The sequence below is a fragment of the Orcinus orca genome, chromosome 11 (genome assembly GCF_937001465.1).
Source record: "Orcinus orca chromosome 11, mOrcOrc1.1, whole genome shotgun sequence".
NCBI classification, from domain to species: Eukaryota; Metazoa; Chordata; class Mammalia; order Artiodactyla; family Delphinidae; genus Orcinus; species Orcinus orca.
In genome coordinates this window covers 11,755,118-11,781,665 of record NC_064569.1, presented here as the reverse complement: position 1 = coordinate 11,781,665, position 26,548 = coordinate 11,755,118, and the positions used below count along the sequence as shown (strand labels likewise).

General features: G+C 38.1%; 1 protein-coding gene across 2 annotated transcripts; it reads left to right on the top strand.

Annotated features, from left to right (window-relative positions):
* Positions 1–7,283: 7,283 nt before the first annotated feature.
* MGP (matrix Gla protein) lies at positions 7,284–10,659 on the top strand. 2 transcript variants are annotated; one of them, XM_004281117.3, is made up of 4 exons: positions 7,399–7,590; positions 9,042–9,074; positions 9,804–9,879; positions 10,287–10,659. In XM_004281117.3, exons 1-4 carry the CDS (start codon positions 7,530–7,532, stop codon positions 10,426–10,428), a joined length of 312 nt encoding a protein of 103 aa, XP_004281165.1. In that variant the 5' UTR covers positions 7,399–7,529; the 3' UTR covers positions 10,429–10,659. The 2 variants fall into 2 exon arrangements, with proteins under 2 accessions (XP_049550311.1, XP_004281165.1); XM_049694354.1 differs by lacking the exon at positions 9,804–9,879 and having other exon boundaries at positions 7,284–7,590.
* Positions 10,660–26,548: the final 15,889 nt, after the last annotated feature.

Below are 26,548 nucleotides of genomic sequence, written 5' to 3'. Positions count from 1 at the left end.
ACCACAAATGCAGTAAGTTAAGCAAAATGAGAAGACAGAGGAATACACAGCAGATGAAGGAGGAAAGTAAAAACCCACCAGACCAAACAAATGAAGAGGAAATAGGCAGTCTACCTGAAAAAGAATTCAGAGTAATGGTAGTAAAGATGATCCAAAATCTTGGAAATAGAATGGAGAAAATACAAGAAATATTTAACAAGGACCTAGAAGAACTAAAGAGCAAACAAACAATAATGAAAAACACAATAAATGAAATTTAAAATTCTCTAGAAGGAATCAATAGCAGAATAACTGAGGCAGAAGAACGGATAAGTGAGCTGGAAGATAAAATAGTGGATATAACTACCACAGAGCAGAATAAAGAAAAAAGAATGAAAAGAATTGAGGACAGTCTCAGAGACCTCTGGAACAACATTACACGTACTAACATTTGAATTATAGGAAGAATAGAAGAATAGAAAAAGAAAGGGACAGAGAAGAATAGAAAAAGAAAGGGACTGAGAAAATATTTGAGGAGATTATACTTGAAAACTTCCCTAATATGGGAAAGGAAATAGTCAATCAACTCCAGGAAACACAGAGAGTCCAATACAAGATAAATCCAAGGAGAAACATGCCAAGACACATATTAATCAAACTATCAAAAATTAAATACAAAGAAAAAATATTAAAAGCAGCAAGGGAAAAGCAACAAATAATATACATGGGAATCCCCATAAGCTTAACAGCTGATTTCTCAGCTGAAACTCTGCAAGCCAGAAGGGTGTGGCAGGATATATTTAAAGTGATGAAAGGGAAAAACCTACAATCAAGGATACTCTACCCAGCCAAGATCTCATTCAGATTCAACAGAGAAATTAAAACCTTTACAGACAAGCAAAAACTAAGAAAATTCAGCACCACCAAACCAGCTTTACAACAAATGTTAAAGGAACTTCTCTAGGCAGGAAACACAAGAGAAGGAAAAGACCTACAATAGCAAACTCAAAACAATTAAGAAAATGGTAATAGGAACATACATATCAATAATTACATTAAATGTAAATAGATTAAATGCTCCAACCAAAAGACATAGAATGGCTGAATGGATACAAAAACAAGACCCATATATATACTGTCTACAAGAGACCAACTTCAGACCTAGGGACACATACAGACTGAAAGTGAGGGGATGGAAAAAGATATTCCATGTAAATGGAAATCAAAAGAAAGCTGGAGTAGCAATTCTCATATCAGACAAAACAGACTTTAAAATAAAGACTATTACAAGAGACAAAAAAGGACACGACATAATGATCAAGGGATCAATCGAAGAAGAAGATATAACAATTGTAAATATTTATGCATCCAACATGAGGCACCTCAGTACATAAGGCAAATGCTAAGAGCCATAAAAGGGGAAATCAACAGTAACACATATATAGTAGGGGACTTTTAACACCCCACTTTCACCAATGGACAGATCATCCAAAATGAAAATAAATAAGGAAACACAAGCTTTAAATGATACATTAAACAAGATAGGCTTTTACTAATATTTATAGGACTTTCCATCCAAAAACAGCAGATTACAGTTTCTTCTCAAGTGCTCATGGAACATTCTCCAGAATAGATCATATCTTGGGTCACAAATCAAGCATTGGTAAATAGAAAATTGAAATCATATCAAGTATCTTTTCCAACCACAATGCTATGAGACTAGATAACAATGACAAGAAAAAATCTGTAAAAAATACAAACATATGGAGGCTAAACAATACACTACTAAATAACCAAGAGATCACTGAGAAATCAAAGAGGAAATCAAAAAATACCTAGACACAAATCACAATGAAAACACAACGACCCAAAACCTATGGGATGCAGCAAAAGCAGTTCTAAGAGGGAAATTTATAGCAATACAATCCTACCTCAAGAAACAAGAAACATCTCAAATAAACAGCCTAACCATACATCTAAAGCAATTAGAGAAAGAAGAACAAAAAAAGCCAAAGTTAGCAGAAGGAAAGAAATCATAAAGATCAGATCAGAAATAAATGAAAAAGAAATGAAGGAAATGATAGCAAAGATCGATAAAACTAAAAGCTGGTTCTTTGAGAAGATAAACAGAATTGATAAACCATTAGCCAGACTCATCAAGAAAAAAAGGGAGAAGACTCAAATCAATAGGATTAGAAATGAAAAAGGAGAAGTAACAACTGACACTGCAGAAATACAAAAGATCATGAGAGATTACTACAAGCAACTCTATGCCAATAAAGTGGACAACCTGGAAGAAATGGATAAATTCTTAGAAAAGCACAACCTTCTGAGACTGAACCAGGAAGAAATAGAAAATATAAACAGACCAATCACAAGCACTGAAATTGAAACAGTGATTAAAAATCTCTCAACAAACAAAAGCCCAGGACCAGGTGGATTCACAGGCAAATTCTATCAAACATTTAGAGAAGAGCTAACACAATCCTTCTCAAACTCTTCCAAAATATAGCAGAGGGAGGAACAGTCCCAAACTCATTCTATGAGGCCACCATCACCCTGATACCAAAACCAGACAAAGATCTCACACAAAAAAAGAAAAATACAGGGCAATATCACTGATGAACATAGATGCAAAAATCCTCCACAAAATACTAGCAAACAGAATCCAACAGCACATTAAACAGATCATACACCATGATCAAGTGGGGTTTATCTCAGGAATGCAAGGATTCTTCGATATACACAAATCAATCAATGTGATAAACCACATTAAAAAATTGAAGGATCAAAACCATATGGTCATCTCAATAGATGCAGAAAAACTTTCAACAAAATTCAACACCCATTTATGATAAAAACCCTCCAGAAAGTGGGCAAAGAGGGAATTTATCTCAACATAATAAAGGCCATATATGACAAACCAGCAGCCAACATCATTCTCAATGGTGAAAAACTGAAAGCATTTCCACTAAGATCAGGAACAAGACAAGGTTGCCCACTCTCACCACTATTATTCAACATAGTTTTGGAAGTTTTAGCCACAGCAATCAGAGAAGAAAAAGAAATAAAAGGAATTCAAATCAGAAAAGAAGTGAAACTGTCACTGTTTGCAGGTGACATGATACTATACTTAGAGAATCCTAAAGATGTTACCAGAAAACTACTGGAGCTAATCAATGAATTTGATAAAGTAGCAGGATACAAAATTAATGCACAGAAATCTCTTGCATTCCTATACACTAATGATGAAAAATCTGAAAGAGGAATTAAGGAAGCACTCCCATTTACCATTGCAACAAAAAGAATAAAATACCTAGGAATAAACCTACATAGGGAGACAAAAGACTTGTATGCAGAAAACTATAAGACACAGATGAAGAAATTAAAGATGATACAAACAGATGGAGAGATATACCATGTTCTTGGATTGGAAGAATGAAATTGGGAAAATGACTATACTACCCAGAGCCATCTACAGATTCAGTGCAATCCCTATCAAATTACCAATGGCATTTTTCACGGAACTAGAACAAAAAATTTTCACAACTTGTATGGAAACACAAAAGACCCCAAATAGCCAAAGCAATCTTGAGAAAGAAAAACGGAGCAGGAGGAATCAGGCTCCCTGACTTCAGACTATAGTACAAAGCTACAGTAATCAAGACAGTATGGTACTGGCACAAAAAACAGAAAAATAGATCAATGGAACAAGATAAAAAGCCCAGAGATAAACCCACGCACATATGGTCCCCTTATCTTTGATAAAGGAGGCAAGAATATACAATGGAGAAAAGACAGCCTCTTCGATAAGTGGTGCTGGGAAAACTGGACAGTTACATGTAAAAGAATGAAATTAGAACACTTCCTAACACCATACACAAAAATAAACTCAAAATGGATTAAAGACCTAAATGTAAGGCCAGAAACTTGAGCAAAACATAGGCAGAATACTCTATGACATAAATCACAGCAGATCCTTTTTGACCCACCTCCTAGAGAAATGGAAATAAAAACAAACAAATGGGACCTAATGAAACTTCAAAGCTTTTGCACAGCAAAGGAAACCTTAAACAAGACCAAAGGACAACCCTCAGAATGGGAGAAAATATTTGCAAATGAAGCAACTGACAGAGGATTAATCTCCAAAATATACAAGCAGCTCATGCAGCTCAATAACAAAAAAACAAACAACCCAATCCAAAAATGGGCAGAAGACCTAAATAGACATTTCTCCAAAGAAGATATACAGATGGCCAACAAACACATTGTCAACATGATTAGTGATGCTCAACATCACTAATCATTAGAGAAATTCAAATCAAAACTACAATGAGGTATCACCTCACAGCGGTCAGAATGGCCATCATCAAAAAAATCTACAAACAATAAATGCTGGAGAGGGTGTGGAGAAAAGGGAACCCTCTTGTTGGTGGGAATGTAAATTGATACAGCCACTATGGAGAACAGTTTGGAGGTTCCTTAAAAAACTAAAAATAGAACTACCATACGACCCAGCAATCCCACTACTGGGCATATACCCCGAGAAAACCATAATTCAAAAAGAGTCATCTACCACAGTGTTCATTGCAGCTCTATTTACAATAACTAGGACATGGAAGCAACCCAAGTGTCCATTGACAGATGAATGGATAAAGAAGATGTGGCACATATATACAGTGGAATATTACTCAGCCATAAGAAGAACCGAAATTGAGTTATTTGTAGTGAGGTGGATGGACCTAGAGAGTGTCATACAGAGTGAAGTAAGTCAGAAAGAGAAAAACAAATACCATATGAATGGTATGGAATCTAAAAAAAAAAAAAGGTTATGAAGAAACTAGGGACAAGACAGGAATACAGATGCAGATGTAGAGAATGTACTTAAGGACACGGGGAGGGGGAAAGGTAAGCTGGGACAAAGTGAGAGAGTGGCATTGACATATATACACTACCAAATATAAAATAGATAGCTAGTGGGAAGCAGCTGCATAGCGCAAGAGGGAGGAGATATGGGGATATATGTATACATATAGCTGATTCACTTTGTAATACAGCAGAAACTAACACACAATTATAAAGCAATTACACTCCAATAAAGATGTTAAAAAAAAAAGAATACATGGCTGGAGTTTACACATACAAAATTGTCTTTGAGACTCGGAGTGATACAGGAGGAGAGAAAAGGAAGTGCTCTGAATACTCACACATGTTAATCATTTTTACAAATCATGTATGAATGGGATTGAGCATAAGAGAACCCAGGCATAAATGGAAACAGTGGAAAGGAAAGATAAGCGACTCGTGAGAGATAGTTTCCAAAATAAAGTGTTAGCCTTACAAAAAGTAAGATGGTAAAGAGAGATGCGTAAACGTTTAGGAAAACCAGTGGAAGCAGTATTTAAGATAACTTGTGGAAAAGGTGAAGCTTAAATTGGAAAGAGAAATGTAAGATTTTCAAGTTTGGACTTAGTGATTGTAAAAATAAGCAATTGTGAGGTCAGAAGGCTGACAGAGCACAGATGCCATCTGCATTTGGGAGTAGAGGGGACTGCTAGAACCGACTGGAGAAAGATAGAGCTAGTGTACGTTACGAAGCACGTGTTTGTAGCCGGAGAAGAGAGAATCCTTTTTAATTCTGGAGATGGGCTGGGGGTGAGAGGTGAGTAGCCTACTCTTTTTAGGGTGAAACACTGGAATTTAACTTGTTTCAAATTATAATGATTGGGGGTTAGTGATTAAGTTGAGTACATATAAAATGCTATATGAACCATGACATGTAGTAAACTGGCTTTTGCAAATATAATGACCTGGATGATTTATCTTGGAAAAAGGGCACAGAAGCCAACATTGAGAGCAAATTTGTGATTTAAAGAGGAAAACAACCCCCAATCTTGTGAGTATAAATTGTGATGGTCGAGTTTATCAAAGATGATCATACATTGTCTTCTTTCTGAGGTCTTTTTTAAGATTTTATCCCAAAGAATATATCTCAATATGAAACAATCTGGAGGGAAAACCTGAATTTTATTGGTCCCTTAGAACTCAGTAATCCTTCAGACTACAACTGAGTTTTTCCTTTAACAGGAAATCCTTTATTATTTATAAAAGCTCTTCACAGGTTGGGGTTTGGGAGGGTGAGTCCATCCCAATAAGACAAAGAGAATGAGGTATGAGGCTCCACCTACTTGCTCATCACCGCTCTTAGAAATAAATCTTTTTTTATTGAAAAGTACACCCACCCACCCTCATGCCAGCCCTTTTGCTGATCCAGCCCAAGTTACAGGTCCTGCAACTTTACCTCTTCTACAATCTGCTGCTCTGTGATGCAAGTCTATTTGTTTGCCAAGAAGACTCTTTGGTACCCAGGCAACAGAGACACATCTGATAGAAAATGTTTTCTGATTGTCCAAGAGGTTAAAAAATAAAAGACCTCTGTCTACAAGACAACCAGAGACACCAAATTGCAATCTTCCTCCTAAAAGAAAAGAAACAGTGCCGCTGGTTCTGATGGTACAGTGGAGGTGTGTGTTTGTGAAAATCTGTGTTGGAGGATACAGGATGGAGGTGTGTGTTTGTGAAAATCCGTGTTGGAGGATACAGGACAGCTAAAGAGCAAAGCGAATAGTAAGTAGCTCTTACTTACCTCCTTAGGGACTGTCTTGGTTGTCTCTAGGTCACCCGCATCACCTAGCAGGGTACCTTGCATCTCATCGGCCACTCACTAAAAACATATTGAATTAGTTCATTATCGAGACAGTGCCTTCAGAAAATGCAAGATGGGTACCCACATAACCTTGCTGCACTTTACATGAGTGATATCCAGGCTGAGAGAGCATCAGGGCACAGGGGTGAACTCAACTCACAAAACTGGATGGGCAAGTTGTTACAGAGCCAACTGAGGAAACAGAACTCAGAGGGTCCCTGGCCATCTCTGTTCTGAACACCTGGAAAAATGCATCAGGCTATGTCATCAGGCGAACACCCAATTGGTTAGGATTAAGAGTTTAACCCTACTGGAAAAATAATTCTAAATCAGTGCCAGCATAGAAAGTGAAGTCCTTTCTCTCCCAGAACCTCTCATCCGTCCATCAGGGGAGCAAACAGAACACTATGGCTCTGTTTATGGACCAAACCTGAAAGACCCAAAGTCAGAGCCAGGAGGGCAGACCAGAGAAGGAATTAGAAAGGCAAACATGTGTTTGTGGCAACTCCCTTCTCCGTGGACCTGTGCCAGCTCTGACCCAGACATGGGGTGGCCACAACTTGTGTACCAGGGCAGCAGCTGCTGTAGCACAGTCGGGTCCAGAAATGAGGGAAAACTGCTCACCCGGAGCAGATAATATCTGTAAGGAATGAATATTTGGGAAAAGTCCCAGTGCTAGTTGAGTGCCAACCAGTCCCCACCTTCTCCGGCTCCCTCCCACTGGTTCCTCCCCTTTCAGCTGCTCTGATTCTTATAAAAACTCCACAGCCTTTCACCAGCAGCCTGTAGGAGCCTCTCTCTCCACCGCCGCTGCACAAGACAGTGAGAGCGACCCGGAGACACCATGAGGAGTCTACTCCTTCTCTCCATCCTGGCTGCCTTTGCTGTGGCAGCTCTCTGTTATGGTGAGAACTTTCTCCTGCCATTTCTTTGTTTTTTTCTTTTCTGCCTCTGACTTCAGTTGACATGGATTTTTCCTCTCCCTCCTCCTTTTCTTCCCCCTTTCTCTATTATAATCTTAGAGGACTATGAGTTTAACATTTCCCAAGCCCTTTGCACACTGATCTGTTCCATCGAGTCTTTTTTATATCTTCAATATCCGGACTATTGTAAGTAACTTAGCAGGCAAGTTCTTTCTATGGTAAGTCACTCTACACTTGGAAATTCTGCTGTCTCAGAAAGAAGATATCAACTTCCCAGCCCCTGAGCTCTCATTTTTTTAAGGATGTGTGTTTAGACTTTGATAACAATTGGTTAAGGGTATCGGTTGAATCACTCACCTTTAAGAGATCCAGTTTTCACATGAAGTTTTATGTATAGCTCTCTCTAAGAGCAAGACAGTCTCACGAACTTCCCATATTTCTTCAGTGGATGAATTTAAAAGTAAAGTTTTACATTTAAAGAACCTCAGAGAAAAATCGATTTCTTCGTTTCTATTGCTAAAAGACAAATTTTGCTTGGTTTCTATGTGTTGTTAAATATCTCTGTGTGTGTTCAAAGCTAAAGAAAGGAAATCTGAAACAAAATTATTTTTAGATCATTCAGTCTTATGCTTCAATTATCTGGGTATTCCAGGTATTCCTGAGCTCAATTATATTAATAACCATCTGTATTTTGCTTCCTCCTCTTGAAATTATTCACCAGTTTTCTGTGTCAGAAGATTTGGTTTCTTCACCTTCTTTTTAACTTTTCAATTATATTCACTTGCTTGCAAACGTGAGCTTCTTATTGCCAGATTTACCTGCTATGCCCAAGAGAGTGGTAGAAAGAAGAAAACTGTTGCTTTGGCATCAGCTGAGTTCTTTCTCTGAACTGGCATTGTGCCCAGTGTGAGATGTCAGCTGAAGCCAGTGGTTTCTGTGGCTGTCAATTTAACACAGGCTCTTAAGAGGCTTTCAGAACCTCTTGGACACTTGTCTTGGGAAAGCCAAGCTGAGCCATCTGCCCAGCCTGCCTGGAGAAACTTGCCTGTTTTCTAGGCCCTTTGTGCATTCCTTGGCCCTGCTCTCAGACAGGTCCCAAATTAAGCAAGGAAGGCTCTCTGGAGCCTTGTGTGCAGCGCTTAAATTGTCTTATTTCTCAAGACTAAAGACTTCATAGCCCCTGGGAAATTTTAGGCAATACCATGGGCACTAGCTCCTTCAACACCGGAAAAACTAAAGAGTAGAGATATCCCAGCAAGGACAGAGCTACAGAAACAACTCATGAATACTAAATGCCTGAAATTTGTAATAACCACACTGCTAAATATATTTCTCCCATCTTTTGGGCTCTTCCCTCCCCTTCCTTCCCTATATTTAGACTGTTGTGGTGTGTGAAAGGTAGCAATAAAATGGGTCTTTTTTTTTAATTCCAGAATCTCATGAAAGCATGGAATCCTATGAAATCAGTAAGTGAATATTTGACTTCCTTATTGAAATCTCATGTATTGAAGAACCTCTCCCAATTCTTAAATAGACAAAAAGGTAATATATTTAACAGGGAGGGAAAAGAGGGTCTCTTTTGGAAAACTAAAGTAAATTTAAAAATTCAACTGTAAAAATCACCAGAGGAGCAATTTTTTAAGTTTGAAATAGTGTAAGATGGCAAGTATGCTTTCAACATACTTAGGAGCCATAAAATCTCATTTGCAAATTTTAAGTCGGTACCACATCAGCCACACAGATGGAAAACAGGAGTAATGACAAAGTACAGAATCGGAGGCCGAGTCTGCTGGGAGACCACAGGCATCAGCAGTTGGATGCTATCAAATATCAACTTATAAAGACTGAGTATAGGAATAATAGCATATCACTCTCATCTTTAATTTGTTCATTATTTTTATGATGTTTAAACTGTTCATTTACTGGAAATCTAAAATTATGCTTAACAAGGCCTCAGGACAGGGAGAATTTCTCCTCACAGGAATAAAAAACACAGTGAGTAGGAATACCAAGATCAGGTATTCGATCAGGCAGTTTACGAAATCTGCTCTATCTATCCATTTAATTTTCACAGATCTCTAGTTACAAGCAATGCGTGAATGAATGAGCTTTCAGATATGTTTTTGTCAGAGAATATTCATGGAAATATTTTCAACAACTGTCTCCCTAAGACTGCACTTATTTTCTGTTTTAAGATCCCTTCATTAACAGGAGAAATGCTAATATCTTTATATCCCCGCAACAGAGATGGAGGGCGAAAGCCCAAGAGAGGTAGGTGACAAAACTTGATGGGGGAGGTCATCTTTCCCAGATCTGAATGGAGTGAGAAATGGGTTTTTTTCCATCATATATATTATTTCTAATTATATTCCCAAATCAAAGAATTTAAAAACAATGTACAGAAAACAACTGAATTTCTAGAAGACTATTTTGTGAAAGGCCCAGAAAGGAGAGGGAGGGAGGAGGAAAAGGAGGACAGAGAGAAAATTTCTATTTCCATTAAAAAAGAAAATCCCTGTTCCACCTTTCCTCCCTGTTCTACAAGTATCTCTTCATATTGGGGGATGAATGAGATCTCTCTATGATATTTTCTTATTCTTTTTTTTTCTTTTCCTTTTTCTCATTTCTCCACTTTCTTTATGCTTCTCAATTTGGGCCTCTTTTCTTTCACTTTCTAGAATCCGAGAACACAGCAAACCTGCATATGAGATCAACAGGGAAGCTTGTGACGACTTCAAACTTTGCGAACGCTATGCCTTGGTTTATGGATACAATGCTGCCTACAATCGTTATTTCCGGCAGCGCCCAGGGGCCAAATGAGATTGGAAAAAGTTTCTTTCCAGAGCCTGGTGCCTGGTTTTGTATTCCCTTGCAGTAGCATCACTGAACTATATAGACACATACGAATTGCTTAATTGTTCCTTAAATGTTCTTGTCTGGCTGCACTCCTCTTTCCTGCCCCCAGTTGAAAAGTAATGAAAGTGCAGTGGAGTGAAGGTCAAAGGGAAGTTAAGATGTGTGATTATTCCATAATAAACTTCTGGGAGGATACATACATTTTGTGAGTCTGATTTATTCTGGGAAAATCCTGAAATAGTTCAATCAAGGCCCACCTAGCCCAGAGCAGTAGATTCTGCTAATCGTGTTCTAATGTTGATTAGAAGCATAAGTGCATAGGAAGAACACATCTTAGAAGACACTCACTCACCCATAACTTGTCTAGACTCTCTCTACCTTGGGATCAGTGAATCACTGCTTCCTAGTATATGTTTTCCAGGATTTTCAAACATCATAGATGATCAGTCATATGATTTTCCTGCTCCCAAACTCTTTTCCTCGGCTGCCGTGCAGCATGTGGGATCTTAGCTCCTCCACCAGGGATTGAACCCACTCCCCTTGCATTGGAAGTGCAGAGTCTTAACCACTGGACCTCCAGGGAAGTCCCCTGCTCCCAAACTTCAAATGACTCCTAAATTCCTTCCATGTGGATTCCAGACTCTGTACCTTGGCTCATCACCCTCACCTGAATGTTATCATATCCTAAGATGCTACAGTCTTGACTCTTACTTGAGTCAAGAAAATATGTGTGCTTTCAAAATGACCAGACGTTTTTACAAGATTCGATCATGGAATTTTGGAGCCATACAAAATGCTAGAGCTCCCTTAGGCCTGGTTTGCCAATGAGGAGGCTCCAGAGTCTCCTGCTTGGTAGTTAGGGACAGAGCCCAGGATTTCTCAATCCCAATTCAGACCTTGTTCGCCTCTGTCATGAGGACTGCTGCATGTCCACCCCTACATCCGTTCCTGCTGGTAGGCCCACTGCCTCCATCTCTTTAGTGGAGCATCTTTCTATGCCTTCAAAACCCAGCTTAAGATTCAAGTACTTTATGAAATCAGTGATGGTTAAGTCCACCCAGCTCCCATCACACTCTGCAAGCCAGGATCCAGCACTTCAAGAATGTATTTAAAGTCACTTTGCTATACAGCAGAGACTGGCACAACATTGTAAATCAACTATACTTCAACAAAAATTAAAAAAAGAATTTATGTAAGGATTCAAGTACAATTGTATTATTCAATTCATGTTTTGATTAAATTTCTTTTATGTATATTTGTTTGTCTAACAGTATGGTAAATTCTTTGAGCGTGGACACTGTAACTGCAATTTCTTTTCTCTCTATAGCCTTGGTGCTATGTCTGTTCACAAAGGGTATTCAATGAACGCTAAAAAACCAGACTGACTAGTCATGCCTGGGAGTGATCAGCCAATTCTGAAACTGTTAGATTCATCACAATAATGTGTGTCATATAATTTAACCCATCATCGTATTAATATAATGATGGGTGTTCTACAATTTTCTAAGCTCTATTGCATGCAGTAACTCATTAGATTTTAGAAAATTGCAGAAGATGAGTAATACGTATTAGATGGTAAAACTGAAACTCAGAGATGTAACTTTCTGAAGACACTGTAGTGAATGCAGTGGTATGCCACTCAAATTGAGGCATTATTCACATGGTCACCAGATATACTGGCAGCAGTTAGGAAGGCCATAACATTCTCTCAGCGTTTCATTTTCTGTCCCATGGCCTGAAAACTCTCTAAGAAGTTGGGACAATTGTAGGGCTTACCTTATTTGTTTCCCATCTCTTTCGCATCAAGGTCAAGTAATCCAAAAGGAAGAAAAAAAAATAGAGGGAAAGGGGAGCAAAACAACAAAAGGGACATATTGAAAACAAATGGCAAGATAATAGACTTAAACCTATCTCAATAATCTCATATGTAAAGAGTTTAAACAGTGTGATTATCATTTTACTTCTACATATGTTATAGATCTTACAATACTTTTTTATTACTTTTGTTTTAAACAGTCAATTATTTTCTAAGAGGTTTAGATAATACAAAAATATCTCATACATTTACCCATGTAATTTCCATTTCCAGTGACCTCATTCTTTTTTGCATCCATATTTCCATCTGGTGTCATTTTCTTCCTGTCTGAAGGACTTCCTTTAACATTTCTCATAGTGCAGATCTGCTGGATTCTTTAAGTTTTAAAAATTTGCCTTCATATTTGAAAGATATTTTCACTGTATATTGAAACCTATGCTGCCAGTTTTTCTTCTAATTCCTTTAAGATATTGTTCCACTGTCCTCTAGCTTACAGTGTTTCTGATATAAAATCTGTTGCCATTCCTATCTTTATATCTCTGTATGCACCATGTCTTTTATCTCTGGCTGCTTCTAAGATTTTTCTCTTTATCATTGGTTTTGACTAAATTAGTTATGGTGCATCTTGGCGTGGTTTTCCTTATTTTTCTTGTTCTTGGAGTTTATTGAGCTTCTTGAAATGAATTAAGTTTAGAAAATTTTCACTCATTATTTCTTCAAATATTTTCCCTCCCTCACTCCTCTACTCCTTTGGAGACTGCAATGACATGCAAGTTAGGTCACTTGAAGTTGTTCCATAGCTTCCTGATGTTATTTTCATTTTTATAAGTAGTTTTTTCTCTGTGTGTTTCATTTTTGACAGTTTCTTTTAACATATTTACAAGTTTGCCAACGTTATCTTTAGCAATATCTAATTTACTGTTAATCCCATTCGGTGTATTTTTCATCTCAGTCATTATAGTTTTCATCTCCAGAAGTTTGATATGGGTGTTTTCGGATTCTCCATGTCTCAACGTTTTTAACCTCTTGGATACTGTTATGATAACTATTTTAATGTCCTTATCTGCTAATTTCAATAACTGAGTCACTTCCAGGTTGATTTTGATTAATTATTCTACTTTTTATGGATCATAATTTCCTACTTCTTTGAACTCCTGTTAATCTTTTATTTGACGCCAGACATTGCAAACTGTACCAGATATCCCTGTATTTCTGTAAGTATTCTTGAACTTTGTTCTAGGATGCAGTTTAAATCACTTTGGAAAAGCTTGATCATTTTAAGTTTTGTTTTTAAAGTGAGACCAATGCAGCATTTAGTCTAGGGACAATTATTTCCCCCAAACTGAGGCAAGACCTTCTGAATACTGCACCCAATATCCCATGATTAGGTGGTAGGAATAGGCAATAATCCCAGCCCTGAGTTAGTGCCAACCACTGTTCCCTCTGTTCCACTTGGATGGTCATTTCCCCACATGTATGTGCCAATCAGTTTTCTGCTGCCTACATGAGGGGTTCTCTCCACAGATATCCAGAGACACTCTCTCCTCTCCAGTATTTTGTCATGTGAGTTATAACCACCATATTCTCCCAGGACTTACAACTCCATTTCACCTCATAATGTCCACTAGATTCCATCTTGGTCCCACCTCCCTGAACCATGGCCTGGAAATTCTCTTAAGATAATAAGCTGTGGCAATCACAGGACCATTTCGTTTGTTTCCCATCTCCTAGGGATCACTCTCTTTCATTGCTTGATGTCCAAGGCCTTGAAAACCATTGCTTTATATGTTTTGTCTGATTCTTTATTTGTTTCCAGAAAGAAGGTAAACCCATCCCTGAGACTTATTATTGGCCTAAAATCCATTATCAGGCACAACTACTCCAAATGGTCATCCCAGCCTCAGAGTCCCCCATAGACTTGGCTGAAGCATTTATTGCACTTGCATAAGAGTTCAAATGCTCATTCTGCCTGCTCCTACTTCCCTCTCCCCTCTCCTGTTATACTCAAGAGTACTCCCCAATAAACCATCTGTATACAGACTTCCAAGTCTTAAAGTTTATTTCCCAGGAACCAGACCTATGACAGACATTCAGATAGTAAATTGGGAGACCAGGGTCCATCAGCTCCAGACCTCTTGTTTTATTTATTATACAACACTAGATTCATAGTTTTTGAGCTGGCAAGGAGTTCAGCAATAACCTAATTCAACTCCTTTCTTTTACACTGAGTAATTTGAGAGCTTAGAGACTAAATGACTATTGCAAGGGCAGGTAATTCTATTCTCTTGAGAAATTCACTTGTCCTGACCTCATAAAATCTAATTCCCTAAGCCAATTTTTTAAAGGGTTATTTATAAATGATCCATATATGTGTAATAATATCCTACTTCCCCATCTGATGAAGCTATTTTTAATGTAGTTTCTGCCTCAGTCAGAATTTTATCTACCTTCTCAGTCCTATTTCTTTTTTGAAATATTCTGGTTTGTCTAGAGCTAAGACACATGAAGTGATAGGTCACAGGTCTTATTTTTTTTCCCCATTAATGATCTTGGTAAGGCCTTTCATGGAGTAGTATGTCCTGGGAACCAAAGAGTGTTTAAACACAGCCAGGATGCTCTGCTCCTTTCCCATAAAAGCAATTTAGGATTTTGGCATAACATTTGAGAATAAGGACTTTGACAGCAGGCCTCCCAGCTCTACCACTTTGAACTGTGAAATTCTTGGTTAAGTTAATTAACCTTGCTGGGCCTCAGTTTCCTTATCTGTAAAAAAGATAATTCTAGTTCCCACCTTAGAGTTGTAAACATTAAATAAATGATTATATATAAAGTGCACAGAACACTGTCTAGCATATGGTAAGTGCTTAATAAATGTTAGCTATTTCTACTGTTATTTTCTGTGGTACTATTACTATTATTGTAATGCACTATACTCTGGATATTAAGAAATAACAAGACAGTCCCTCTTGAAGGCAGCCAGCAGGACTTATAACCAAAAACTACTGATAGCACTGGGCTGTTTGTACTCACTCCATTCTTCCTCTCTTCTACCTATGCTGACAGAGCATGCAGTTTCAGAAGATTAGGCCAGGGGAGTTCATTCTGATTTAAGGAAAATCATAATCTTAGCTTTCATGCTCAACTGGGTTTGGAATTCTTACACCAATACTTTTATGTAATAATAAAATATCCACATTAGAATGCAGTTAGAGTCATATGCTTATATAGCAGTAGTTGTAGTATGTTCAAGCACTATTTTCATCTATACATCTACCTTTTTAATAATAGAAATCTGCAAGTAATCTGATGTTCTACACCCGAGTTCTTGAGTATCTTGATTATCCATCATTAGTAGACTTTCCTTCAGTTTCTCAATCCTACTGCTTCTGGCCTCATTCCTTGTCATAATGCAGAACTCTAATAAGAGTAAATTCTATCTTAAACTCATTTTGATTTGGAGCCTTGAAACTTTGCCTAGATTGCCTCTGGTTTTTTATTTGTGAATTAGGGTTCTATTTCATCCTAGATGGTCCTTCTCTGGAACCCAGACATTGTTACCTCTCTATCACCAGATAAACCTGCTTCCATGACCCCTCCCCCAGTAAGAATCCCTGGCAATTGAAGTTAATTCAGACCAGAACATATTAACCTACTCTGCTTTCCCTAAAAGAATGGGGCACCTTTATGCAGGAAGTGTTATACACCTTAAACTACCAAGCATTATATAGTGGTATGTTTCCAACAGGAAGAATACATGGGTCTGAGAACTAAGGTATGAAAGCAGGAGTGGCTCTATGTATCATATTTTGTAACTCACATGAGGAATTTATATTTTCTATCCTTAAAATTCTAATATCTGTGGGCCTGGAAATCCTGGTTCATACAGAGAGAACAGTTTCACCAGGGACATTGGAAGAGTCCCATTTAAGTTCTAGCTGCTCTCTGGTCACTTCAGGCTTTTCATGATGAAAGACCAGTTAGCAAGTAAAGGAGTTATCTTTCCTAAAGGGGATGGTGGAGCATATTCTTCAGGAGAAGACAGGGCTTCTGAATCTAAGAAGGGAAAAACACATTTGCTATCCAGGTAAGCCATTGTAATGTATCTTGATATTCCTCTGCCCATTCGTAACAGTAAATGGACAAGTATATCAGCCATGGTCTGAGAAGGGCATGGTGATCACCTCACACTCTCAGGAATGAGGGTCTATTTCACTTACCAACTTAGACACCTAGACCACCAGATGTGCTAACTAAGAGTGAGGGAATCTAGAATGGGCCATTAAAGAGGAATACAATGAGTATTAGTAGTGGTCTTGTGACCAACTGCAGGAGCAGGGGCTGTAGCCTTCACTACACTAACCTTCACAAGTATACTAACTTGCTCCAGGAGCGAATTATACTTCAAACATGTGAATATACCAGAGGAGAAATTACAAAGCTAGGAAAGAGGAGATAGCTGTTACACTAAAACTGGGGAAATACATTTCTATAGAACAGCAATAGTATCCAGGAAACTGTGACTAGAATCTATCTATTGTAAATTTTTCCTGGAAAAGGGACCAACCAAAATCCTGGAGAAGCTGTTCCTAGAACATATTGCATGAAGCAAGTGGATGTAACAGTGCAAGTGTGGACCGTAACTGATGCTGCAGTGCTTCCCCCAGATCCCTTCTTCAGGGCTGAGGCACTCATTCCCTCAGATGCTGGCAGCTGACGGCTTGCAGGTAGCTGAGTCTCTGTCCTAAAATTGCCCTGAGCTGAAAAGAGCAGCTTGCCTTTTCTAGAAACAGTCCACATTCAAAACTGGTCAATGCAAGGGCATAAAGGCCTTAGCCCCTCTCCCCTGATGCTGACATTTTTCAGTCTTGTGACTACTTCTTTCTTATCTTCCCTTCTCCTGCTACCTCACTGTTAAACAGTCAGAATGTGTCATGGCTCAATTGCTCAGTCTATGAATATGCACGCACGCACACACACACACACACACACATATAAAGCAGAGGGAGGATATGGAAACCTCTTGGCGGGCTTTAAATTCATCCTAGGATTGAAATTGGCCCCAATTTTTCTGATTTTAAAATGTAGCTCCCCACTGCCCACCAGACTCCTTATGTGACTGCATTATGAGATTTATCTGTTAATTTCTTTAGAGAAATGAACTGGGTGACCTGTGGGGAGGTTTTCCCTCTCTCATTTCTGTGAATTCAAACATGGAAAGCTAACCAACAAACAAGAAAGCCAGAAACATAAGTCATCTGGGGTTGTTAAAATGTGAGGTTAAGCTTTGAAAATACTGTTAAAGAAATGTTCCTTTTTCTCAGTTCGTACAGGAGATTTTTATGGTGTTTACCTAGAAACACTCTGATTCCTGTACTTTGGAGAAAGCAGTATACAAGATTTGTCTCTACCTATTTCACCTAGTGATGATAACCACTCTTTTGACAACAAACCTGTAATAAAGTAGGAAAGTAATCTGCACGTATTTGGGTGCATGTGTTTAAACATCCCAAGAGAGAATTTTCCTTCTTATAAGGAGTCTTGGAAAGGTTTCTAAAGAGTAATCATTTTGTATTACAAAAGTACTCAGAGAAAATCTCAAGTGCTGTGACTTACTCATATGAGTGAATTAGTCCTCAAACATGAGATTATACCAAAGAAGACATTTTAGAGCTGAGAAAGAGGAGATAAATTTTTCACTAAACTGATAAGTACACTTAATCTAAAATGGAATTAAGAGTTGGAAGAAAAATGAAGCAAATTTAGACCAGTTTCCCAAATGTGTGTTCTAAAGAACAATGTTCCCGTCCGCATCCTGCCAAAAGTTGTTTTATGCTCAAATAAGTTCTATAGACTTTATATATCCCATTTTGGGGATATATATATATCTGGAGAGTGAAAGAGAGAGATATGATTTAATATATGAAGCCCTCACATATGATGCGTGGTCCATCAATAAAGGAATCTGAGTCTGTTTAACACGGGTTCACGAGATAATTTGACAACAGAATATTCTTTTCAGAAGGCATTGATCAACATCTTGCACAACCTATTTTAGAATTTAGTCAAGCCCAACCTCTCACTCTTTCCTTCTGTAGCATGGCTAGTATGAATTTAACATTTAACAAACAGTTAACATGTACCTGCTCTATGTCATACAATATGGCCATACAGTAACACGATGATGCAGTTTGCACTTAAAACTCTAGTGCTACAAAATTCTCTAGGTCACATGATGTACTCGTTCATTTTTGGATAACTAAATGTTAGGATAGAAACTTTTCTTATATTGAATCACTTTAAACATTTTGGCCTTAATTCTTCTCTTTATTTCACTTACCAAGCAAAATGTTACCAATGACCCAATGCTACACATTCCATTTGCCCTAATTCTAAGACAGCAAAGCTATACAATTTCTTTTATATTACTTTATTATTGCGGTAAGCAATTTAATATCAGATGCACCATCTCAACTATTTTAAGTGTTTAATACATTGTTATTGTTGACTAAGGTACAATGCTGTACAGCAGATCTGTAGAGCTTATTTATCTTGCTTAACTGAAACTTTATGTCCCTTGATGTGTAACTCTTCATCCCGCCACCCATCTCCTGACAATCACCATCACTCTTCAATTCTACAAATTCGACTATCTCAGATACTGCTTATAAGTGGAATAATGCAGTATTTTTCTTTCTGTGACTGGCCTATTTCACCAAGCATAATGTTGATTCATTCATGTTGCTGCACATTGTAGAATTCCTTCTTTTTTAAAGTTGAATACTATTCCATTGCGTACCACATTTTCTTTATCCATTCATCTGTCAGTGGACGTTTTGCTTGTTTCCACATCTTGGCTATTGTGAGTAGCACTGCAATGAACATGAGAGTACAATTATCTCTTTAATATCCTGATTTCATTCTTTTGGATCTAGAGGTGGGATTGCTAGATCATATGACAGTTCTGTATGTAATTTTTTGAGGAGCTGCCATACTGCTTTTTATAACAGCTGCACTATTTTGCATTCCACCAACAGTGTGCAAGAATTTCAATTTCTGCACAATTTCACCAACACTTATTTCTTGTCTTTCTGATAATTACCATCCTGACAGATATGAGGTGATAGCTCTGTGTGCTTTTGATTTGTATTTCCCTGATGATTAGTATCAGTATCTTTTCCTTTATCTGTTGGCCATTTATATGTCTTATTTTGAGAAATATCTATTCAAGACCTTTGCCCATTTTTTAAAAATCAGGTATTTATTTATTTATTTGCCACTGAGTTCTAGGTATTCCTTATATATTTTGGAGACTGACCTCTTATCAGAAATATGATTTGTGAGCAGTTTCTCCCATTCCCTAGGTAGCCTTTTCACTCTGTTGAGTTTTCCTTTATTGTACAGAAACTTTTTAGTTTCATGTAGTCACAATTGCCTATATTTGTTTTGGGTACCTCTGTTTTAGTGTCATATCCACGAAATCATTACCAAGAGCAATGTCATAAAGACTTTTCTCTATGTTTTCTTCTAGGAGTTTTATAATTTTAAGTCATAAATTTAAGTCTTTAACCCATTTTGAGTTGATTTTTGTGTATAGTGTAATATAAGGGTCCAATTTCATTCTTTTGTGTGTGGATATCTAGTTTCCCAAACATCACTTTTTGAAGAGACAATCCTTTTCCCATTGTGCATTCCCATTGAGATTTTGATAAGGATTGCATTGATCTGTAGATTGCTTTGGGTACTACGGACTTTTTAACAATATTAATCTTTCCTCACGAACACGAGATGACTTTCCATTTGTGTCTTCTTAATTTCTCTCATCAATGTTTTATAGTTTTCAGTGTATGAGTCTTTTACTTCAGGTTTATTCCTAAATATTTTATTCTTTTTGGTGCTATTGTAAGTAGAAATGCTTTCCTATTTTCCTTTTCAGATAGTTTGTTGTTAGTGTGTAGAAACAACTGATTTTCATATGTTGACTTTGTATCCTGCAAACTTACTGAAATTGTTTGTTAGCGGTAACAGGTGTTTTAAGGAGTCTTTGTTTCCTAATATAAGACCATGTTCTCTACAAACTAGAAGCATTTTACTTCTTCCTTCCTGATTCGTATGCCTTTTATTTCTTTGTTCAACATAATTGCTCTGGTTAGGACTTCCAGTATTATGTTGAATAGAAGCGGTGAGAGTGGGCATTCTTGCCTTGTTTCTGATCTCAGAGGAAAATATTTCAGGTTTTCACCATTGAGTATAATACGCGTTTTGGGATTGTCATATATGGTCTTTATTATGTTGAGGTATATTCCTTCTATTCCTAGTTTGTTCAAAGTTTTTATCATGAAAAGGTGCTGAATTTTGCAAAATGCTTTTTCTACATCTATTGAGATGATTATGTGATTTTTTGAAGTATAGTTGATTTACAATATTATGTTAGTTTCAGGTGTACAGCATAGTGATTCAATATTTTTATAAATTATACTCCATTAAAAATTATTACAGGGCTTCCCTGGTGGCGCAGTGGTTGAGAGTCCGCCTGCCGATGCAGGGGACACGGGTTCGTGCCCCGGTCCAGGAGGATCCCACATGCCGCAGAGCGGCTGGGCCCATGAGCCATGGCCGCTGAGCCTGCGTGTCCGGAGCCTGTGCTCCGCAGCGGGAGAGGCCACAACAGTGAGAGGCCCGCGTACTGCAAAAAAAAAAAAAAAAAAAGTTAAAAGAAAAAAATGTCATCTTGTTGGATTCAATAGCAGAGATAATTTTGTCATTTATTTTGTTAGCTCTTTCTTCGAGATTTGACATGCCTGCATATTTAATGAGTATGTCTTCATCTATGCCTTTGAATAAAATGTGTTCACCAATGGGAATTAGCAACAGATTGGTCAGGAAGAAAGAGCCAAAGTGGGAAGGGTGAGGGAACGTCTGGGAAGGCAACACAAGGAAAGAGTGCTGGGCATTAAAATTCACTTCAATTTAATTGTATCACCCACTGTGACACATGTATCCCCATTGGTTTAGCCTGCAATATTGGAGGCCCCAATGCAGATTTAGGGAGCCAATAAGTTAATTACATGTGCTCACTTGGTCCAGTCTGCTTTATTCCCTTATCATTCAAAATGCCTAACTGAGTCATCAGGTGCTACATAATGATTAGCTAATATATAACCCAGTCTAAACCCAGCTAACTGGGCCAAGAGGACAGAAGACAAAGAAATTTCATTAAAAGTTTACAATGAGTCAGATGAAGTCTCCTGGATGAAGGGCAATTTCGAGGATTTCCCAGGCTAGGCCTTACTCACTCCTCCCACCCCAGAGTTTTAAGTCCATATTAGGTATTTACTAACGTGCTTTGCATTGGATGACCTGAGACCAGGTCAGTCTGAGATAGAACTGTGACAAAGAAGGAAAATATTGTCTCAAGCATCCATACCTTTCCTTTCCAGTTTTTCTTTTTCTGTCTACTCCCTCCCACTACTGGCTCAAACAAGTTTACCTTTGTCTTTCCAAAGAGATGTCTGCATGTTAAAAATAGAATTTGGAGAGGACTATGTTGAGTCCCAAAACAATTAGTCTCAAATAGTGTCCTTAAATGCAGCAAGACAAGCTCCCGAACAAGGTGCTTTGGGTTATTACCCCCAGAGTACCTCTTAAATCATATTATCGAGTAATAACCTGGTCTATTGACAAGTAAAAGCCCTTCTTTGCCAGCTGAACCGCTAAGCAGGTTTCTCAAGCTATAAACTAAGAGTATAAGGAAAAAGAGGGCCAGACCAACTTGGTCCCTGAGGGATTCTCTATATAAAGGGGAACATGAAGATTATCTGGACGCCTAGGAATTACCAGTTTCTGGAGCCCCTGCCTTTTCCCAGTATCTATAAATTAGTCAGGATTGGTTTGAAGGAGAAGCATGCAAGTCCTAACCTCTAGAATGTCAGCTATGAATGCAGACTTATAATAGAAACTGTATTTGCACACATGTGCCTCTCTGTGTGTGTGTGTGTGTGTGTGTGTGTGTAATGAAAGAAAAAGGAGAAGCAATCTCAGTGCAAACCCAGTTGAAGGTCTTCTCCATACAGGCTCTGCCCTTACTTCTGCCCTAGGAGCCCTGGATGTATGGTACTAATTTCCCATTTTTATAAACAGATTTATTTTAAATGCTTTCACATACATACATTATCTCTACTGGTACTAACAGCATCTGTGGGTTGTAGGCAAAACAGGAATTATAACCCGTAATCAAGAGGTGTTAAAACTAAAAATTTGATAGGTTAAAGTCATCTTTGAGATAAAAGCAAAACCAGCACTGGAACTCAATTTTCAATACCTGGATACCCCCTTATTCATTACAGGCAAGAAGCTTTGGGAGTCTTTTTGCAAAGGCAAAACTAGGGTTGGACAATGTTTGCAAACTGACTAAACTTTCAACAGCATAAAGAGAAGGCCCAGCCCTAATGCTAGAAAAAGTGTTGAGAAGGAAAAGCTCCTTTGCAGTCATCTTTCAGTTTCTGATAAGACTTCCTTGATAATCACAGTCACATGTTTGAAATCAGTCTAGAAAGCATTTTCCACGATTGTCAGTCTCCTGTCATAGAACAAAATAGGTCCCTTGGACAAAATCAAATAGTTCGATTTCAGCTTTGCAAGAGGAGAAAATGAACCTGTGCTTCAAAAATATGTACAGTGTTGGGTTTTTTTTCCTTTGCACTCAGTGACCTGGAAGATGTAAAGAAGGCTTCAAGCCAAACCAAAATATTTCCATGGTTTTCCACAAGCTGAACTGGGGTTCTAAATGCTGCCACTTGAAGGTTTCAAAGTCACAATTCAGGTTTGTGCACGCCTGGTATACACATACCTTAGAATTTTGAGCAATGACATGATTTATCACTTTCATATTAAAGACAGATAGCTCTTGCAGAGGCTAAATAAGCTCTTAATGGATAAACTAGGTATTTAGATGCTCAAGCTCTAGAATGAGCCCTGCATATGCTACAGTTTTTCCAGTAAGCACATTTTTAAGCCTCTAGGTTTCCAAGAACTTCGTACTTCTCTGTACCTCTCTAAGCTTAATTGGGATTTCTTTTCAGTAGACCTCTTCACGTCCCCTTCCATCCCAGTCACTAGAACCAAAGAATGCCTAAATTAGAAGAGTAGACTTCCTCCTTTGCTTGACTTTTCCTCCCACCATAATCTCAAGGGACCCACCCCTCCCCTTTAGAAAACTCAGATATATATGTCCCTTAAATCCAAATGGCTGTCTTTATCCTGGCTCTTTTTTTTTTTTTTTTTTTTGCGGTACGCGGTCCTCTCACTGTTGTGGCATCTCCCGCTGCGGAGCACAGGCTCCGGACGCGCAGGCTCAGCGGCCATGGCTCACGGGCCCAGCCGCTCCACGGCATGTGGGATCTTCCCGGACTGGGGCACGAACCCGTGTCCTCTGCATCGGCAGGCGGACCCTCAACCACTGCGCCACCAGGGAAGCCCAGCAGTTCCCTTTTTTAAAAAATGTCTAACTCCAGTCTTTAAAATGGGAGTTTTCTCTACACTATACACAAAGATATGAAAATGTACTAATTCATATATCTCTGTGTTTTCTAATAATTTCAATACTTCTAAATCTGAGAATGAAAGACTCTTCAGCACACAAAGGACCAACTCTAGGTAAAATCCTAAAATAGTTTGGTTTTCGTTAGTGTCTCTCAATTCCCTTTTGTTTGCACTTCCTTACACACACACCCCCTTACTTCTAGGTAAAGGGTGACCCTGTGTCAGCCCCTTTAACCGCACCCCAATCAAAAATCTCCTGTCAGGAAATAATCTGTGGTCAGTCGTATGTACCTTGACACATGAAAGTCAATGTATCATTCTCTCCATAGATCATTGCTTTTTGAGATGTATCCCTATAGTCTGAAATCCTAGCTCTATTAATTTAGGAACTATCAGGCACACGTGAGCTGGTAGAGAAGATCATGGCTTAGTTGCCCAAATCTTCTTCCCCAGCTGGCTCCGAAATCTCACAATTCAAATCACTGAGAGAATTATATTAAGTTGTCTCACTAGGCCAGTAAGTGAACAACGCCAACCCTGAACTTTTGGTGTGAGTAGCTGTTTTCCCGGCCATTAGTCACCTAATGTCAATGTTTATGTAACTACAGTCAAAATCCAGAGGCACCAGCTTGACCAAAACTTTCCTTCTCAATATTACAGTACAGTTCTGCTTTTGTACACAACTTACATGAATGTTGAACTGTGTGCTTATATGAAGTTGGCCGGAAAATTATGTCTTCCTTGACAGTAATTAGGGTTTTACCCATAGATCTTCCCTCCTGAAACAACATTTAGAGGCATATTTTTTAAATGAAGGGGAAAAATCTATTAATTAGGCAATGAAGCTGTATGCCAGGTACAGAAAACCTATGTTATATCTCAGTTGAAATATTCTTATTGCACCCTACATGGGAACAATGATACGGTGTCTATCAATTAGCAATTTTACAATTAAATATACTAAATATTTATGCTATTTACTGAAACTACAAAGTATCTATTTGCAAAATGTACATATTTCTTCTATAAGAAAAAAAATAATAGTCCCTGAAACATTCATGGTTACTTAAGAAAAGAGAACAATAATAAAATGTTGAGCAGTTGCAACTTAAAGGAATTATATAATTTAAAATTTAAGAGAACACTGAAGTCCCCTCTTCTGATACTTAAATTTCTTTTGCCTCCACCCATCTCCCCAAGGTCTTTGCTAAGCAGTCAACTGATTAAATACAGCTGAAAACATGGGTATGTGAAAACTGAGGTCCATTTGTCAGAAAATTATTGTGCAGACAGATGATTTTGACTGACTTGATCTGATGATTAGTCTATAGCGTTAAGAACAATAAAGATATCAATTTGTATCTAGACAACCTCCCTCTAAACAATAATAATTGTAGTAATACAAGCTGTAGTAGTAATTGCCATTCACTGAGCTCTCTAATAGACACTGTAATAGACACTATTATGTCTATAATATACACTGTCCCAAACACTTTACACACTTCGTTCATTCTGTCCTAATAGTGACCATTTCAGGTGGATAGGAGTAACTCCATTTTCCAAAAGCGTAAGCTAAGACTCAGAGAGGATAAGTAATTTGCTCAGTGTCATCAGATCAGAAAAAGTAGAATCAGTGTTGAAGCCCACACGTGCCTGTCTCTTAAACACTGTGTCCTTTGATCAGATGGGACTTGAATGAGATGATGAACTTAAACATCAAGACTACAGGGCTGGCCAAGAGGTGTTAAAACTGTGTCCAGAATTCATCAGGACTAGGTCAGAGAATCCCAAACTCTGCCCATCAGGGTTTGTGAACTTGACAAACCGTGTGATGTTCAGAGAAGTAAGCTGAGTCAGAAAGGAGACTCTGGGTACCATATTTCATATGGACAAGAATCAAACAGAAAAATCTGCTAGTTAGGGAAAAAAAACAGGCTTGTATCACCACTTCAGGAAAATAAGATTCAGAATGCAAAGGGTCATAAACTCACGTCGGGAGAGTAAGGACAAAACACCTCTCCACTGCCATCACCCCGACAAAGGATCTGGAGATAAGACATAACAGAAACTAGGAAGAAGGCTAAAAGTTCCTTTGATTACTTCAAACCTCAGATCCTTAGTAAACTTGAAATAATGATAATACTATTACCAAAAAGGGCAACTGAGGGAATTAAGTGAGATCAAACATATACAGAACTTGGCACAATATCTGGTTTATAGAAAGTATTCAGTAAAGGTAGGTGGTGGTGGTGTTGTTTTAGAGGGCCACGTTCAGCTTTCTCATTTAGTGCGTTTAGTGTAAATACTCATTGACTGACAGTCAGAAGACCTGATTTGAATCTTGTTTGCTTTGCTCTAGCTAAGCAATGTTGGGCAAGTTACAATACCTCTCTGAGTCTCAACACGTTCATCTGTAAAAAAGGGACTAAAATACCTACTCACAAAATCATGGGGAGGATTAAGTAAGAATGTATTAGAAAATGGTTGGCATGGTATTTGGCAAGCTTCATTCACACATACAAAAAAAAAATGTACTCAACAAAAATAATTCATTGAGGGCCTATTCCGGTGACAGGCACTATTACAAGCTTAAGTGATAGAGCGGTGAGCAAAAGATATGGCTTGCCCTCATGAAGCTTACACTCTGAAAATGCTGCTTGAGTATTTGTTTGATCTGAACTGCATATTAAATTAGGGTGGTAATATGATTTTCTAAGGATGATAGACCCA

What these genes read in the sequence shown, in the direction of transcription:
- MGP (XM_004281117.3), top strand. Translation starts at nt 7,530, where the DNA reads ATGAGGAGTCTACTCCTTCTCTCCATCCTGGCTGCCTTTGCTGTGGCA. An exon ending in TGTGGCAGCTCTCTGTTATG is followed by an intron (nt 7,591 to 9,041) that starts GTGAGAACTTTC and finishes TTTTAATTCCAG; the next exon opens with AATCTCATGAAAGCATGGAA. An exon ending in AGGGCGAAAGCCCAAGAGAG is followed by an intron (nt 9,880 to 10,286) that starts GTAGGTGACAAA and finishes TTCACTTTCTAG; the next exon opens with AATCCGAGAACACAGCAAAC.